Source organism: Cyclospora cayetanensis, unplaced genomic scaffold (assembly GCF_002999335.1).
Source record: "Cyclospora cayetanensis isolate NF1_C8 unplaced genomic scaffold, CcayRef3 CcayRef3_contig_123, whole genome shotgun sequence".
NCBI lineage: Eukaryota > Apicomplexa > Conoidasida > Eucoccidiorida > Eimeriidae > Cyclospora > Cyclospora cayetanensis.
In genome coordinates this window covers 84,736-102,269 of record NW_020312063.1, presented here as the reverse complement: position 1 = coordinate 102,269, position 17,534 = coordinate 84,736, and the positions used below count along the sequence as shown (strand labels likewise).

General features: G+C 51.0%; 2 protein-coding genes across 2 annotated transcripts; both read left to right on the top strand.

Annotated features, from left to right (window-relative positions):
• Positions 1-8,787: 8,787 nt before the first annotated feature.
• LOC34621735 (16.0 kDa heat shock protein, peroxisomal) lies at positions 8,788-9,444 on the top strand. Its single transcript, XM_022734929.1, has one exon. The coding sequence runs from the start codon at positions 8,788-8,790 to the stop codon at positions 9,442-9,444; it is 657 nt and encodes a 218-aa protein (XP_022590705.1).
• A 1,651-nt stretch (positions 9,445-11,095) lies between these two features.
• On the top strand, positions 11,096-12,036 carry LOC34621736. The gene is made up of 2 exons (XM_026336374.1): positions 11,096-11,485; positions 11,614-12,036. The coding sequence occupies exons 1-2, from the start codon at positions 11,096-11,098 to the stop codon at positions 12,034-12,036; spliced, it is 813 nt and encodes a 270-aa protein (XP_026192159.1).
• The last annotated feature ends 5,498 nt before the right edge of the window (positions 12,037-17,534 follow it).

Sequence of the window (17,534 nt, the reverse complement as noted above, 5' to 3'; positions counted from 1 at the left end):
GTTAGACACCAGCTTCAGAGAGGCAGAGGCGAAAAAACACATGCGCGGCGCACATTGTGTGAACCGCACGAGGCACGTAGACTCTGAGGCAAGCGGAAGAATCCGCGTTAAGGCCGCATACACTGGGAAGAAGGCGGGCGGCTCTTGCTGGAAATGGATGCACACGACGACGCTGCACAGGGAAGGAAATGAAAGATGGAAAAGGAGCGAAGAAAAAAGAGGAGCAGAAGGGGCTAAAAAGCACGAGGAAACAGACAACGCCACTCACCCTTCGGAGTCAAAGCAGTCGCCCAAAGGGATAGAACGGGAAAGGATCTGTTTTTCACGCCTCAGAGCTACAACTGCGGCTGCTTCTTTTGTGTCAATCCCAATGTCTATAAAAACAGGGCGGCCCTGCACCAAAACGCGAAAGCCAGCAAGTCTCAAAAAGCGTGTGGTTGTATTGATATCCCTCGGGTGTTGTGTGTGTCTATAGAGGCAAATGCACAGGTACAAGCGCGGCATGCAGGAAAGAAGTGACGCTGTAGAAACACTGCTATATAGATACATAGATATGGATACATAGCGGCAACAGCCTCCACCACAGTTGCAGCAGGAGCAGCAGCAGTAGCAGAGGCACGATCACGTGAAGCCCTCAGCATGAAAACTGGCTAGACGCAATCGAGGCAGCGCACGAAAACGCAATTGGCAGAGGAGCTATACTGATGGCCAAGCGGCGGCAAAGACAGCGGAGAATGCTAGAGGCTGCGTGCAGCGGGAGGTGCCTCGTACATCTTCGTCTCTAACACAGGAGGCGGCGCCTTGCATGACGAGAAGATCCAAGAGAAAGAGCACCAGCATAAGGGCAAAGAAGACGCACTGCGCGCAAAAGCATGCCCACAGCACATCGCATAAGGCCCCCCTCGCTCTCCCTGGCATTCGAGTGCCTCTACTCCCACTCCCTCTCAGCTATTGTTCCCTCCCTGGCTCTGCCGCCTTTGCAAGGTGGGCAGAACGGCGGAGGGCAGGGAAGAAGTAGACACTAGAAGGCGTCGGCTTCAGCAGCGCCTGGCTCGAGACGTTTTTTTTGGTCAGCCTCTTAAGAAACTGCTCGTGCTCTCCGTTGCAGCCACTAGGGGATGTCTGTTTACTATGGCTAAGAAGAGAGAGCTCTTCGACTCCGGATACGGAAGGAAGATTGAAGCAAAACCTCCGACAGCGCATGCACCGAGAGAAAGCCCAATTCGCAAGTTTGAAAAGAACTGGTCTGAACGGAAGTAGCTGCTCTGGCAGGCAGTCTGAGGCACAGCAGCACGAAGGCAGAAATGTCGACACTAAAAGCTGAACCAGCAGGAAATCCCAACGAAGCAATGTATTCGCCAGGCAGATGCTGAGGCGAGGGACTGAGAGACGGAGGGACAGAGAGACATACAGACACACACATATATATGTGTATATAGAACGAGGGAGGGAGGCAAGCAGGCAGGCAGACAGACAGATAAACAGGCACAGAGACAGAGAGAGAGAGAGAGCGAAGGGGTAAGGGAGGATGCTCCGGGTTGCCAGAAGAGGAAGGCTGTTTTAAAGAGAGCTGCAGCACACAGGGGAACCCTTAGCGGCAAAGCACGAGAGTCTTAAGAGGCAAAGAAGGAGCAGTGGCTGTCTGAGAAAGAGAGAAACGGTTCTGGAAGCCTCGTTGCTGAGGGTTTTTTCTTGGGGGCCTGAGGGATGCCCCCACGCTTCTTGTTTCTTTGCACGGTGTCTTGTGAGTTTTGTGCGTCTGTCTGGAGCCTTACATCGGTGATGAATTCCGAGAGGTTTTTGGAAAGTTCAGCCTCGCTGTATAAATTCGAACATTTTCCTGAAGAAACAAAGGGGCAAACAGGGACGCGAATGCGACAAAAGATAGGGGTGCCGCAGACAGACGCGCTGGACGCCGAATACAGACAGGCTAACTGCATACCCTACGGCAGATGCCGAGGGGGAGAGAAGCGGCACACACACAGGTTCCCACAGAATGGGGAAAAAGACGACAAAATGGGAGGCGCTGTCACAACAGACAGAGGGTCCCCTGAGAGGCTCTAGGAAATAAGCCCACGTGAGGCTCCGCCTCAGCAGCGAGCGGCTCAGAAACAGCCTCCTGGAAACGCTGCTGCTGCGGCTGGTACTGTTGCGTCTATTGCCGTTACTGTTGCTTCGCTGCTCGACACGGATATACGATCTGAATAACTGTCTAGAAAAGGTACTCACTGCTAGGTAGCTGCAACTCCTCTTGCTTCTCTTCTTCTTCCCCTGAGAGGTCTTGCTGGCTGTGGTCTGATGCCATTTTTTTTGTGGAGGGCCGCTTCGGGGTGTTTGGTAAAACGTCCTACGCGGCTCTGCACACTTTTGCAGGCTCTCACCCCGTCTCACGCCTTCGAATCCTCTTGACTTACAAGAAGAGCTCTAGTTTCTATTTTAAAAATAAAACCGTGAATAGCGGCGGAGCGGGCAAAAACCAGGAGAGATCTACCGGGACTCTAGGGGCTGTCTGTTGCATGCCGACGCTATTGCTCGACTCGCTCCCTTTGATGATTCAGATGTGATGAAGAGGCCTTCCGCCGGTTACAAGGGGTTCCTTTAGAGTCTAACAACTGGGAGTCGGTGCTCTAAGACACTGTGTTCAAGTGAAAGGCAGGAGAAAAACTGCAGAAGCGCAGACAGCAGGGAGCCCGAATTCAGTAGCAGGCAAAGCAGCAGCGCAAGCGGAAAAAAGACAGCAGCAGTGCCATCAGACAAAGCAAGAACAGGAGCCAAAACACGCTGACAAGCGGGAACTGTCGCCGGAGCGCCCAAGAAAAAAACCAGACGAACAGCCATTTTGCAACATCAGCAACGACGGCGCTATCCGATTGAATTTCATTTGACCGATCTTCAGTCAACTGCCGAATGCTGCGATTTTCGTGTTTGCATGTCCCAGATTCACCGCGCAGGAACGTCACTCGAACCCTGAACATCTACTGTTGAACCCTTACAGATAATCTGAATTCGCGTCTCTCTAGACAGGCTGCTTGTCTGGCTGCTTGTGTGAGCCTTACACTATGAATAGAGAGTTTTAGGCTTCACGCCATAGGTACTCGCGTTCTTTCGCTGCGCCGTAATTTTAAGCCACTTTCGAGGCTGGGCCAGTGGAACTGAGATGAGAGTAAGGCAGTCTGCACACGCCGCGTAGCGGGCGAAGCTACAAACGACAACACTTATCATACTGGTTTGATGTTACTAGAAATAAGTAAAGGGTTGACCATTGGTTTGGCTGTTCGTATACCTTGTTCATTGCGGAGTAGCGTTGCTTGATACATCAAGTCGCAACATTTGTATGCGTTTGCGCTAGATGCGTAGTGCACCTAGCTGTGAATCCTCGGTGTGCGTAAGGGATACAGCTACGCGCATTACATCTGTCATTCCCACCTTATGTTGAGAACTCTAAGGGACGCAGGCCGGCAGGGGCATGCCCAAAATACCAGTTTGATACACAGTAATTGAATGTTTTCGAAAAAGATTCCCCCCCTTTCCCTGCCTGCGCTCCCGCAGAGTCCCCAACTAACGAGGAAAAGCGCAGCTAAGGTGAGCACAGTTGCACACGTTACACACTCTAAGGATTCACATCTAGTTGCCCAAAGCAACTAGCCCACTAACAGACAAAAGTGTAATCTGCTCTGCAATAAACAAAATATACGTACAGCAAATTGACTAGTCGATTCTTTAGTATATCGGAGTACCTACAACTGGTGTAGTGAAAAGTGTAGAAGTCTAGCGTTGCTCGCGACATCGTCTCTTCGCACACACCTTCTTGGCCCGTGTCTGTACATCGAAAACAACTGCGTGCACGACAGTGCAGAGCCCCTCCTTATCACCACTTCTGGGCAGGCAGGAACGCGAAAACAGTGCGAACAAGAAAAGTAAAGTGGGCATTTATCGCGTAAGTGATATATACTTGAGACGCTTAGAGAGAAGCACGCTTACCAACAACCAAAAGATCAAATTTGCACAAGCACGGCGACGCGTTAGCTGGATGACGCTGGAAGCTCATTTGTGTGGGCCTCTTCACACTACGAAAACCGAGGACGGGCACAGTGTGAGATAGATATCAAAATACACACTATTTTAGCAGTACCTCCTTCCCCTAGAGAACAATCTCTGCATGAGATAGCAGATGCATGCAGCAGAGTCGATTTCGAAAGCCCCGAAAGAGGCATGAAGAAACATGTAGAGACAACAAAGTGAGAGTGTTTGTGCACCAAACAGAGTGTTGAGAGCACGCACGCTGACAAAAATAAGGACCTCAAAGTAGATAGAAAATGAACAAGCATTGAGTCGTAGGAGGATGACAATCAGCCCTAGCCATCGGGCGGCAAATTCCGTCTAGTCACTTTCTACAGCACCTCTTAGAACCCATCAATCATTTAGGGCCAAATCTCTACTGTCCAAACACACGCTCGGGCGTCAATGACCATAATTTAGCCGTACATTTGCGTGCATTAGCCAGCTCTTATCTGAATCCCTCCGCTGATAAGGGCAGCTCCTGACCGTAGGCCAACAGGTCAAAGCCATGGTCGGAAAGGAGCTCCTCAGTGCAGACTAGGGGTGCGAAAGAACAATGGGTAAAAAACTCTACTGGTATATCATGACCCCACTTACCGAAAGAGAGAAACCTAAGCCAACCATACAGATTTTGTGAGCACAGAGCCGCAAATGCTGCAGAAGAGTGCGGTTGGTTCGCTCTGTCTTTTCAGCTGCCTCAGGGTGGTTCGCAGTGGTCATATTCGGCCAATGTGGAGGTGAGTCACTAAGCATGCCACTAAGCACTCACGAGCTTCGAATTCCTGTCTGCAATGGTATTGCAGGAGTCCTCGAAGCAGCTAGATTTGAGTTTATGATTGGGCGACCTGTTGAGCGGGTACAAAGCTAGAGCAAGGGATGAAGTGGTAATATTTTCTGACCCTGTCGACGACCGCGCATACGCCATTCCAACCCATGCTCCTGGGCAGTACAGGAATAACTGTCATAGTCAGATCGTTTCAAATTCACCTGAGAAATGAACTTCTTTGCAAAAGACCGGGCTTAGGAGAAATTTGGGGCTTCAGCTTCTGATGGTCCGGGGATCACAGTGCATATTCGTTTACCGCGGGACGCCTTCTATTCCACCAGAAGTACTGTTAGGGTTTCCCCACTATGGGGTGAATCCCTCATAGCCTGAAAGGACAGGAAAATGTGCCTTTCACACGAAAATATCGCCGAACGAAGTCAGTATGTACACGTGACGGAGCACCCGCTTTGTTTTTCAAAGAACAGGTCATCCACAAAAAGCCAATGCTTCACCTATTTGCTATTCTGGTATTGGGGATAGTCGCGCATTCATGAGCGTCGAAAGCAGAAGACTCACGCGATTTTGAGAGAAATCGTAGAAGGTCATAGACAAGGCGGGTTGTGCAGCACAATAGTAATGGCGAGCACGTGGTACTCGCAATAAACTTCATTCTAGCGGCGTACTGCAGGGACTGCCAAACCATCAAACATATTCAGAATTATTAAAAGTTTGAAAGCTATTAGTAAGGTACACTAACGACTGATGGTCGATGTGGACAGTACAATGACCCCCATACAAATAATGCCAACATGTTTCACACCCCATCTACAGCCCATAGCCTTTTCTCATAATGGATTCATGGACCAAGCTGGTAAACCCAATTCCAATTTGATGTTGCATTTGACTGCCGTTGCCTTTCACCCTTGCGTTCTGCGACCGTCAACATGGCTGCGTCCTAGGGACTACGCGCTCACGAGGGAACAGGCGCTTTGGACATCTTCGCCGTCTCCTCAAGTGGCAGACTCACTTGGTGGCTAGTGTCAAGTAAGGCTAAAACTTTTTCAACCACCAGCGTGAACTTGTATCAGCGCAGAATAGACCCTGGTGGGTCTCCAGGTGCGGCTCCATCTTCTTAAGCCCCTTCTCTGTGCCGCAGCCTGCTTAGGGGGCTCGCTAGTTAACCAATGCGCCTGGTTTGCTTGCCACGGAGTCGCGTTTGCTGCACTAAATCTTATCACCAAGATGCTTGGGATTTCTACGTGTGGAAGCACATTCGGACGATGTGAGGCAATTTCTTACAATAAAAGCAGATACGTTGCTGTGAGCCTCTCTAGGGCTACTAAGGAACTTGGGTCTCTTCTGAATTCCTTTGCCCGTTTACCAAAAACTGGTAGGTGGGGACGGTTGACACAGCCTCGAAATCTAAAGATTCTAAACCCCGGCCTGGCTCTTCTCTTTCAGCCAAAGGCGAAGGGGCTGCGTCCACTTTCCTTTTCATTTGAAGCCTCGAGTAATATAGCACTTGCGGAGGACCCGCCAGCTGGTCCCCTAATTGCCCGGTGGCTGCCCAAACTACGACCACCTGAAGTGAGTCTGCGTGTGCAAGTGATATCAACCACTAATAAATGATTTGTTCGTCCGCATTGTGGCCTTTACGACGAAAAGCTTTATTTTTGGAAGATTCTCTTTCTTCAGTTTTCGATTCTCCCATAGCGTACTGTCGAGCTGACTTTGAAATTAAGGGAGGAATCAAGGCTTGTATTGAGGCTTGGACTGTAATTATCCCTGCATGCAGACGAGCTCTCGTATGTGACTAGAGCCCCAGTTAGAACTGCAAGAAGAAGCATTCGTTTTCCTTCATCAAAACGCTTCGATGCAGTGTACATGCCCCAATGGCAAATAAAATTTTCGAGTACCTGCCCATCATCACGACCGCCATACTTTTCTTGTCTGCATAGCCCACAGATGTCTTCATAAGCGTTAATTCGGACCACAAGTCATGACGCTTTACGAGCTATAGAGATGTGTGCCACCTACTTTCATCTACAGGAGTTTTCTCCGCTCTCCCATCCCGCTGCACTTGTTGCTTGAGGAAATCAGCCTACTGGGTTACCAAATGACTTGATCCAAGTCATACAAGCGTTGTACAGAAGACTGACATTCCATTACCTCTTCAACCAGCGGATGTGCGGGGAACAACTGCATCGAACCATGGGGTGCTACATATTTCAACTCTCCAGCAAAGTTCTCTAGGGAGACGCATAACTCCGGGGCTCAATGCAAACCTTTTGAAGATTTGCTGCATGTTTATCAAAAGGCCTCTGCCATTCTCTTGTGCACGGCCTGCAGACTTCCGGAACTGAGAGAAGGGGGACAGCCGGGGTACGCATAGCTGCACGCGCTACTTACACATAGCCAATGGTCCACAAGTACACAAAATTGTGCCTACCATAGCGAGCTACCAGTATTCTACAATAAATAGCATGTTCGAACAGGTGAACCGACTGGATTTTACTTGGTTTATTTTCCGTAAGAGCGACTAGTGCAATAGAGTGTGCATGCAGCACAACCCGTTACACTTGAACATTCTCCGGATGCAGCTATCTGAATCTTTGTTATTCCCCGAACCTAGGGCCTTATGGCTCCTGGGCGAAGGGGGGACACAGACGACTCCGAGGAGCCAGATGCAGCTTATCCATCATTCTTGATAGTTTGGTCTGTACTAGCCCCCTCATGATACTTCGAGAAGTGTCACATCCACAGCCTACCCAGAGCGTCGCAAGTGATTGTGCCAAAGGCGCACTAAAATATCGAGGATAGCTTTAAAAAGAACGTTAGGTGCAGCTGCAGGCAGAATAACCAGGTTCTCGAGACTCCATAACTACTCATAACAAGCCGAAAGGAAACTGGTCTTGATGAACACACCACAACCGGCTAGTAGCTAAAAGGAGCAGCTTATTCGATGTGTGAGCCTTCTAAGCCAAGAAAATTAATCAAAGCCAGCAATTAGAAGTGGCAGGAAAGGGACTAACCGCCATGCCTCTGCCGAGACGTATTGTGGTATGTCTTTTCTGCGCTCGCTTGATGCAGATTTGGGGGACGTGCTACCCTTTCTAAGAATAAATTCGGGTATTTATAATATATTTGGAATTAAACGGTAAAATACAGGCGATTTCTGGCCTGAAAGTCTCAGAGAGCTACGGGGCTTAGGGGTGAACGAACATCAACGTGCCTGACTCGACAGCTGCTGGGGTGCGCAGATGGTTAAACGCTCGTTGCTTTGATCAGAGACATTATCTAGATGCGTATGCGATTTAGATATTTTGCCGATCCTATTTCTACGCCCTCTCTTTTCCTTCCATCGTTCAGACTGCTCAGGTGTGGGAGATTCCACTGTTACGCCTTCCTGACCTGAAAGCAAACGCCTACTTTGAGCATTTCATAGTTGACCATTTTTGGCTCTTCATCACATGAAATAGAGCGATTGAGCGCAATTAAATGGCTTATTGATGGCGTATTATTGTTCTGACGCGCACATGCACACGCTTTATCACTGCCACTGCCTTGTCAGCGAACGCATTGAAGTCACGTTTTTGAGGAGGAAATTAACGCCCCTTATCTATCATCTCGCTCTGCTGCTTTCGTGTTGAGAATAACGATTTTCGTTTTCCTCATTGTGTATTCTTCATTGAGCCAACATGGCATCTATGGACCTGCTCGCTCTAGATAGATTTTCGTTGTCCAGCTTCCCCTTCTCGATGTTCGCAAAAATCTGAATACAGTATGCTTTTTCTCTTAGCACTCACTCGCATATTTTCTGGATTTGCGCTGTTCTTTTTAGCACAAATGGCGTGTGCTTCGCGCGAAATGCTTGGTTTGGTAACATGTACAACGCCCGTACTGAAGCCATGCACACCAACTCAGTTCAAGGGTATTTGAGTTGTGATGTTCTTTTTCAGAAGATGGACGCTCCCAGAAGCCCCAGCTCGCCTTTCGAGGCACTTTACGGTGAGCTTTGCGACTCAATCAACCGATTCGATGCGATGATGCAGCAAAGCCCCTTCTCTTCTGGGCTTTGGTGGCGGCCCTCTGCGTGGTTGCCAGATCGTCCTGGGCTCACAGACTTTGTGAACCCTCCTCAGCAGCAGCAGCGAACGAGCCAGTCCATGCCTTGCTTGCATCAAGGCGCGAACCGGAGCCAAGACATTGCACCTTGGGGCGGTAACAGCAATACCAACAGCATGTTGCCATGGCCACACCACACCCCTGGCTGGTTCTCTCATAACAGCTGCATTCCACGGATGGACTTGAGAGACGCTGGTGACAAGCTGGTGCTGCATGCGGACATCCCTGGAATGCAAAAAGAAGATGTTACGGTTGATGCACAGGACGGGCGGCTAACGATTCAAGCCCACAAGAGCAGCAAGCATGACCAGACAGAGGGCAACTGGTTCATGAAGGAAAGGTGCAGTAGCAGCTTTTACCGCTCCTTCCCTTTGCCCCCAGGCACGCAACAGGACGGCATCAAGGCTGCGTACAACAACGGAGTGCTAGAGGTCAACATTCCTAAGGTGCCGGCAACGCAATCCGCTTCACCAAAAAAAATCAACGTGGAATAAAGCAGTGCACAGATTGCGGTACATTCGTCGAAGGCAGTCTAAGAGGAAAGGTGGGAGGGCATAGCAACAGGCATGACTGGGGAGGAGCGGCCCGAAAAGAATAACGAGAACTCGGTGCTCTAGGAGTTAGACACGAAGGAAAAGAGTGTAACAAAGGAGTGAAGTGTGCGTTGCAAAGGAGCAAAGATTAGTGGTGTTTGTGTGTATGCATGTGCATGGGGTCGCCGGGCATGCACTCCTCTGCCTGGACACCCATTTGTGAGGAAGGACGCAGTATCACCAGGTGCTCGCTGCAGCGAGGCTTCCCCAACCACATGATGGGGGTTCCGACCAGAAATATTCTTGTTACGAAAGCTGGCACAGAGTGCAGCTCCATTACGGCTGCGGCTTTGTGTTGCTTGTTAGGATAGATGCAGCGGCGTTTACGTTGTGTAATACATGGTTCAGTATGGTAGCGTCTCTAGAAAGGGACGATGTAGGCGTCACGGGGTGTGACCAGAAATATGCATATTGCTGCTGGTGGTGTGGAGTGCAGCCTCTCTGTGCCGCTTTTCAGGATTATGCGGCGTTTGTGTTGTGGGATAGATGGTTCGGCACAGTAGCGTCTCTAGAAAAGAATTTGGTGTAGGCGTTCGAACGACACATGTTTGTTCTGAAGCAGCTGCAGTTGCAGCAACTTATGGATGTGGCCCCCTTTTTTTCTGCATAGAGATGGAACTGATTCAAGTTCCGCCTTGAAGTGGTAAAACGGTTGCGATGCGGGCACTCGTTTTCTCTGGAAAGCTGTATCAGTTTCTACGGACTCTGCGGGGCGCCTACATTTTTTTCTCGAACGCTGAACCACCAGGGGAAACACAGCATCAAGAAGGCGTAGCAATATGCGGCGTTCGCGCGTGTGGCGCCGGACTCCCCTCTTTTAGATGGGAGGAGGGGGCAGGGAAGCAGGGGCTAAGCGGGTAGAATGCGAATGAATCCGGGCATGGAGGTTCACGGCGCAACGTTTGCCGTGCAGCCGGTGAGGTCGCTGTTGGGGTTTGTTGGCATTGCGGCCGCCCAGGGCCCCTTACGTAGCAGAAGATGCAAGGGAGGCGCAGCAACGCAGTGCAGATGTGTAATTGGCGAGACCAACACCTGGTCTTGATCGCCAGCACAGTGCGAAGTGGAGGGTCACGTAAAGGCACTCATGGGGAGGCATTCCCGCACGTGAATGCGAAGCTGCGCACAGGCATGTCTGTCACTTATGAACAAGTAGCGATGGATGGGAGTAGCGAGAGCAAGAGCACTTGGGGCCGTGTTCTCAGCGCCTGCGAAGTTGTACATTCGCTCCCCCCACAAAGGGCCCTCCGCTATACTAACCCCTGATCGTTGGACGACTGTTAAAATTTCGCCATTTATTGTTACTTGCCTTTACAACCTAGCTGCTTTTTCCTGTTTGATCCAAATCCTCCTATAGTTCAGCCTCTGGCCTCCATTTCCGGTGTATTCCGAATAGTCTGCCTCTCTATCGACATGTGCGGCCTAAGGATATAGGCCCAAGGTTCCTTGCAGGTTCATAGCTCCCTCCCAAATGGGTCAGTTGCTCCATATGTGGGGTTATTTAACCTCTACTTGCATTGTGGCGCCATAGCGGGTTGTTGCCGTGGCGCTGGAGATGCGTGCAGTGTTGCTAGCGGCCCTCAGCGGCCGTCTTTCCTTGGGGTCGTGGGCTGTCAACGCTTCAATCTGCCGTCCTTCAAAGGGCATTTCAGGCGTCTGGCGTCTTGGAGGAACCCAAGCGGAGGGCTTGAGGGCCTCCACTGTGTTTGAGGCCCTCGCACATTCCGCTGTGGGCGGCAAAGAAGTGACCCTCTGCAGGGTCCAGCTCATAGAAGGCGAGCTTGCCAGTTTTGGGGAGAGAAATTGGGAAAAAGGGGACATATGTAGACTAATTGACGCACAATATAGACCTGTAGCGATTGCGGTTTCCCTTACCGGTGTATGGTCCAGCTGTCGATCCCATGTTGGTCCAATGGGAATTCGTTTGTTTCTTGATGTACCTCAGGTTCCCTGCACTCTGTGCGCCTTCACGCGGTGGCCCTTGGTCATCCCGTGGTGGGGGACTATACGTACACCTCCACGAGCCGTTCCTTCGCGGAGTTCCCCGTGCTGCCTTTGCCGCCCCAGTTGGAGGGCCGCCTCATGCAGCTGCACAGACAGCTATTAGATCAGGCTGGAACAAGAGCAGAAGCAGAGAAAAGGAACGCGCAGGACCAGCAAAACGAGGCGGAGGAGCCTCTCGAGCCTGTCATGTTGTTGCCTTGGGCTCTTAAGGGCCCCTGGGCAGATCTGCATTCATGGGGAGGCCCCTCCCGAGAGACTCCAAATGAGCTGCAACAAACACACCACGATGTGCTGTCCGCCTTGCTGCAGCTGCCAGCTCTGGGACTGGGGGAGAAAGTGGCGTTCTCTGACTCTGTCTCCGACACGGAGGGGTTAGAGCTGGAATCCCCATCAAAATGCCTCTGTCCTCAGTCGAACTCAGAGGCCGGATGTCTCTGTTTGTCCAGCGCGAGTCGCTCAGCGGGCACTGCCCTTTGGAGGCGGTTTCAGTGACTCAGAATCACTGCGACTGCTTTTCGCTTCGCTGTGCTGTTGCTCCAAAATATTGGAACTTGGGTCTTTTCATTCAAGCAAGATGCTGCGTGTCTTTGTGCGCTTCGTCCCAGTTCTGGTGCAACTATTCCTAACAAACTGCTCGCCGCTTCTGGCCGTCCTGTCTGAAACGATACACCTTAGCTAGAAACTTTTGCCGGTGCAGATCGCTTGCCTGATTTGGGGGGCGTAAACGAACAAATGGCGGCTACCATCTAAAGCCTTCCGTGATCTAGTGGCGTCTAGAAGCCTCGGTGGGCAGTATCCTCACCGTTCTCCTTTCCTCGTGTGAAAAAAAGGCGATTGAATGAGCGTGTGAGGTGCATACGGCGCACGGGCTGAATCCCTGTCTCCCCTTGTGCTTGTTTCTGAGAGCCGCCCGTGTTTTCATGCGCCGCGGTCTGGAAGAGGCTTTGCCTCCTGCCAGCATTTAACTCCTGATGCCTTTTTCGCACTTATCAGCGAGAGAAGGTCCTTTGTTGTTTGATCATCTGTGGCAGTGGATACGACCAGTCAACATGGTGGGCATGTGATCTTTTGGTGCGCCTGCGCTGCTTTCAGGCCTGCAAGGCAGGAAGGCAGTCACATTGGTATCCTCCTCGCTGCTGGCGTCTCTGTCCTTCCACGTAGAGATGGATGTCTGGTCGCGTTTCACGTGTTCCCCACGTGGCCATCTGTTCGTGCAGGCTACATGTGTTTGCCGTCCTCAGTCAATTCACGCGTCTGCCTGCCAATGTGCTTCCGTCCGCAGTCGTTTCCTATCAACTCCTAGAACCCTTCATGTGTCTGCATTCCAGTAAGGTTGGCTGATGGTTTGTGCCGTCCGCCTGTTTTTGTCTGCCCGTCACTCCCGCCGTGGCTCTGCCTGCCTAGGGGTTGCAGCTCTTGCTTTGGCTCCTCTGCACTTTTCTCTGCGTGGCCTTGCAAATCTCCTCCTTTGTTCGCTTTACTGCGGTATGCCATCGGTGTGCGACGCGCTATTTAAGGCGGAATGCGTTACTCAAGGGCATCTTTTATGTCCACCTTTCTTTGGAGGGCAGGTGTTCGCTTTTCAGGATGAGCGAGCGCTGTATCGAGCACTTACAAGACCGAATATCGTATTAATCAGAAACGATACGCAGCTAAAGCACGGCAGCGCAGGGATGCATATAGGCAGGCATAATGACACAGAACGGGACCGCACGCAGAGCAGTTAAACGATGGGCATGCAGGGGGTCGGAAGAGCGAATTATAGAGTTATAATCAGACGAGCATAGGGGCAAACGGCACAACAGACATCCAGAGGGGTAGAACAAAAGCGAGGAAGTGCAAGGCGACTCTTTTAGAGGGCCAAAGAAGACGCTGAGAGGGATTGTCGGGGGGCTGAACCGATGGGCACGGCATTTGGAACAAGAGCATCAGGGTGAAGAGCAAGGTTGCAAGGATAGTCAAAGAGAGTGGCCAACCGACCAGCGCACTATCAAAGGCACGAAGACGCACCCTGCTCAAGCTAATTTATAGATTTTTGGACTGTGAAGCCAAGACAGAATCAACAGGCAAGATGCGTACAGGCCTTGAAGCCGTAAGCACTTTTGTAGTAGGCTTCTTTAGATTTTAGGGCTTGGACGAGTAGTTGTGTTTTGGTGTGCTCTGGTGCGTTTCGGTGAATTCGATTGTAAGGAAGTTCACGTGTAAATATGCTGAGCCGTGTGTGGCTGGCGTTGCTCCCGCTGAGCAATCTTTTGCACACCATTCAAGTCGGTCACACTGGAACTGCAAAGCCGTTTGTATTTGGTTGCCTGCGCTTTTGTCTCTTTGTTCTTTGTGCAACGCTGTTTGCTTTCTGTCGTCATGTATCCTAGTGTGTAGTTGCTCGTTGTTATGCATGTGCGTATGCGACTTTCCACTTGTTGAATATGCTATCCAGCGTCTGTTTGGGCGGGGAACCAGCGCTGCGTGTGGCAACGCAAACGCACTAGATTTCCCAAGAATTTAAAGCTCCAAAAGGTTGCCTCTTGTTATGCTGTCGTGCCCCTGGGCTCCCCTTTGCTGCCACTAGGCCAGCATGAGCTGCATAATGTATGAGCAATTTTCTGAATTTCAGTTGCTGAGTAGGCGGCTGCTGGCGCCCCCAAGGCTTTGCTTGTCCCCCCTGTAAGCATATAATGCGGGCACTAGTATACCCTCTACTGCCGGAACGTATCGCGTTCTCTGTAATGCAGACGCAAAGTACAGCGACTGCCTGGCTCCAGTGTCTACGCCTGCTATAAAGGGCCTGAGCCACTTGCAGGGTCGCCGAAGTGGTATGGAAGGGAATGCGGCTAGGTGGCAATTCCCGCTGCTGTGGCTACAGCTTCCATATACGGGGTGTCGCACTGTTCGCTAGGTGACGAATGGCATCGACAGAGGATGGACCCACTTATTATCAAGGCTCGGCAGCGTGTGCACAATATGCGGCTCCTCAACCCCCCTTGGTCGGTGCCTGCTTGCTGCCTGGGCTGCTGGATTGTCACCCGGGAAAAAATACGGGCGATTTAGGAAAGCAATTTTATTCGATGCCAATCAGGTTGAAAAAGAGCGCTTCATCATTGTAGCGAGCAGGCACGTGCGAACAGACCTGTGACGACCTCTTTCTACCCAAGCAATGCTACCCTATTCCAATTACCTATCCTAAGAACTATGTGGCTGGCATGCCCTTAGACCCGGACTGGTGACGGATGCGTAATTGGAGGGCTGCAGCAGCCTGAACACCGAACTGGACATGAGCACAGTGCGGCTCTTATCGTTTTAGCTCAATGTCTTGGCAGTTCCTGCTGGACTGAGCGCTGGAGAGCAAGCGGCTTCATCTAGGCTCTGTTTAGTGTCGGCCAGCACTGTTAGCCTGCAAGCTGCTACGCCTGTGCCCATTGATTGCTGCGTGCGCATAGGAAGGCTGCATTCGTCGGGAACGGATGCATGTCATCCATGTACTAAAACAGAGGTCTACGCCAGCTGGCCCCCCAGATTCTGCCTGCCTGAAGTGTCTTATAGGCGTTGCTTGCGTTGTGTCGCTGAGTCTCTCGGTCTTTGAGCAGACTGAGGCCTCCGGTGGTGTCATGCGAAGCTACTGAGCTTCCACACTTCATAAAAAGGTGTGTTTCACCATGAGGTTACATTACATCTTATTCACATGAATACCCATGCTCTTAGTGCTGCAAAGTCTGTGGCATCGCAAGACGGAAGCCCTGACCTTGGGGGGCAGCTGCTGATGACCTTTTGCGACTTACTCTTGGCGCAGACAAGAGACGCACCGTTAAGATTCACGGCTGGCTCAGCGTCACGAGCAACGAGCTCTTTGAAGCAGGTAAAGACCCTTGCCAAAAATGAGACTGGCAGGTGGTGTGGGGGAGAAATATACCCTAGACTCAAACTCTATCTAGAGGATATCAAAAGAATGATGGCAGCGATGTACGACTGCTGCACATCCACACTTATTTTCTACAGAGAAAAGTGTTGGCATGCAGCGTGGATTACTGAACCTCTACGCAGTAGCCTCTCCAACGAGGGATGCTCTGGACAGTGTAAAAGGTTACGTGAAAAGAATGAACGCTTCGCCCGTGGAGCTTTTGTACGGAGCGTCATACACATTGCAAGGTCCACAACTAAGAATTAGAGATACAAATGAGTTTTAGGCGTCGTGTCAGCTTCTCAGCACAACGAAGGAGACATAGACAGCTACGCCTGCTGGGCGTGCACCTCGCCTGTCTCCTGCTAATAGCATGAATGCAGCAGCATGGTGTTTGCCGTGTTGTATTCCTCAAGGAGCTGAACTTTTATAGGGAGCTCTTTGAACCGCCGATAGTTGCCGTGAGTGGGAGAACTACGACTCAAGAACCATGACAATGGCGTGGAGAGCTTCCAGTAGGCCGGGGTGCGACAGGTCTTCTTTTAACCGCTTTCACTGGGCGCACACACGAAGAAGGTATACATAATTGTCTGCATCGATGATCGGCTATCTAGTAGCGAGGCCATGTCTAGTGAGCGAGAAGCCCTCCAGGCCACCATAATGATCAACGAGATCGACAGAAAAGCCTGGAAGTGCGACGGTGGCGATGTAGAAGCACCTAGACAAATCTCCTCCGAAACCATTCAGGATGTCGTAGGACGCTAGAGTCACACAGGAGCGGCCATGTGCGAGACTGAGAAAGCGAGAGCATGGCAAAGCGAAGCGGATACCTCAGGCGTAGATCGAAGCTGAGATCGTTTGTGCACTCCCAGAAATTCCTAGCTACCTACATTTTTAAGCAGGAAGAGTCTCTCTCTGCATGGGGAACCAGGCACAGCGTTTTTGCTGAGCGATAATCTAAAGAGGTGCAAAGATGTGGACGGCACAAGAAGCGCGTCCCACCCCCGGCTTCTTTGCTCTGGGGATGCAGCAAAAGACTGCGCCGACGTACAACGCCTGAGCTTCTGCTTCTGGACGCGGGAGAGCCGCTGATAGGTTTCAGCGTTTGGAATCACGACGCCAGTGGCACGAGTGCGAAGCACAAGCGAACCACTTCACCTCCGGCATGAGATAGATATACTTGGACCTATTGCGTATGCATTTGCAAGTGCACGCTTACCCTGAACAAAAACCCACTTTCCCTTCTTCTGCAGGAATTTATACGAAAAGCATGATCACTGCGCAGCTCTAAAGCACAGGGTTGAATAGAATCCTACAGGCTCTAGAACACGGTGGCAGCTTTGTTGTTTTGGACGAGGCCCATGGCAATGCCTAGCGATCTGACGAGTTTGTCCCGCTGGTTGTTGCGTTTCACGAGGACAGGCAGCATTTTCCGATTTGCGTGAGGTCTTTCTATATACGTGGATTAGACGAAAACTGTGAACATCTTGAATCTGCGTCATTAAACCCTGAGGCAACTGAGGCCTATTGGGGTCCGAAGTAGCACGTCATGTGGTGCAATCGTGACCACCCAAAGAGCCACGAATTAGCTGAAGTGACTCGCATGTCAGAGACTTAGCCACACCTCTGCAACGAGGAAGGTTCACTACGCTTCATAGGAGGCCTAACTTCGCTGCCTCGCTGTATTTCGAGGCCTCTGCTAGGAGCCGCGCCATTAGGGAGGCGATTATATAGGAAGGCGTCGCATGCCTTGCGCCCTAGCTTTCTAAGTGCACAACGCAGCCAAAAGGAATTCAAGCTCCCGGCCTGTTCAGTCAGGCTTGGCCTTCAAATCTGTGGGTAGGGGTCAGGAGGTGAGGGCAACGCCAATGCCTATCTCATCGCCACAAGGGCTAAAGACCAGTTAGACTCCACGATCAAAGGCTCCTCTCAAAGTTAGTATAAGGAGCAGCAATAACATAGCTCAGAAGGACCAGTGTGGAATAGTGCTCTAAAAAAGGTTCCTCTTCTGACTCGCGCACAACTAAACACCCCTCTTTGAGAGCTCCTCAAGGCTCTCACGAATATGCATCTCCCTCGGATGCAGCACAGCAGC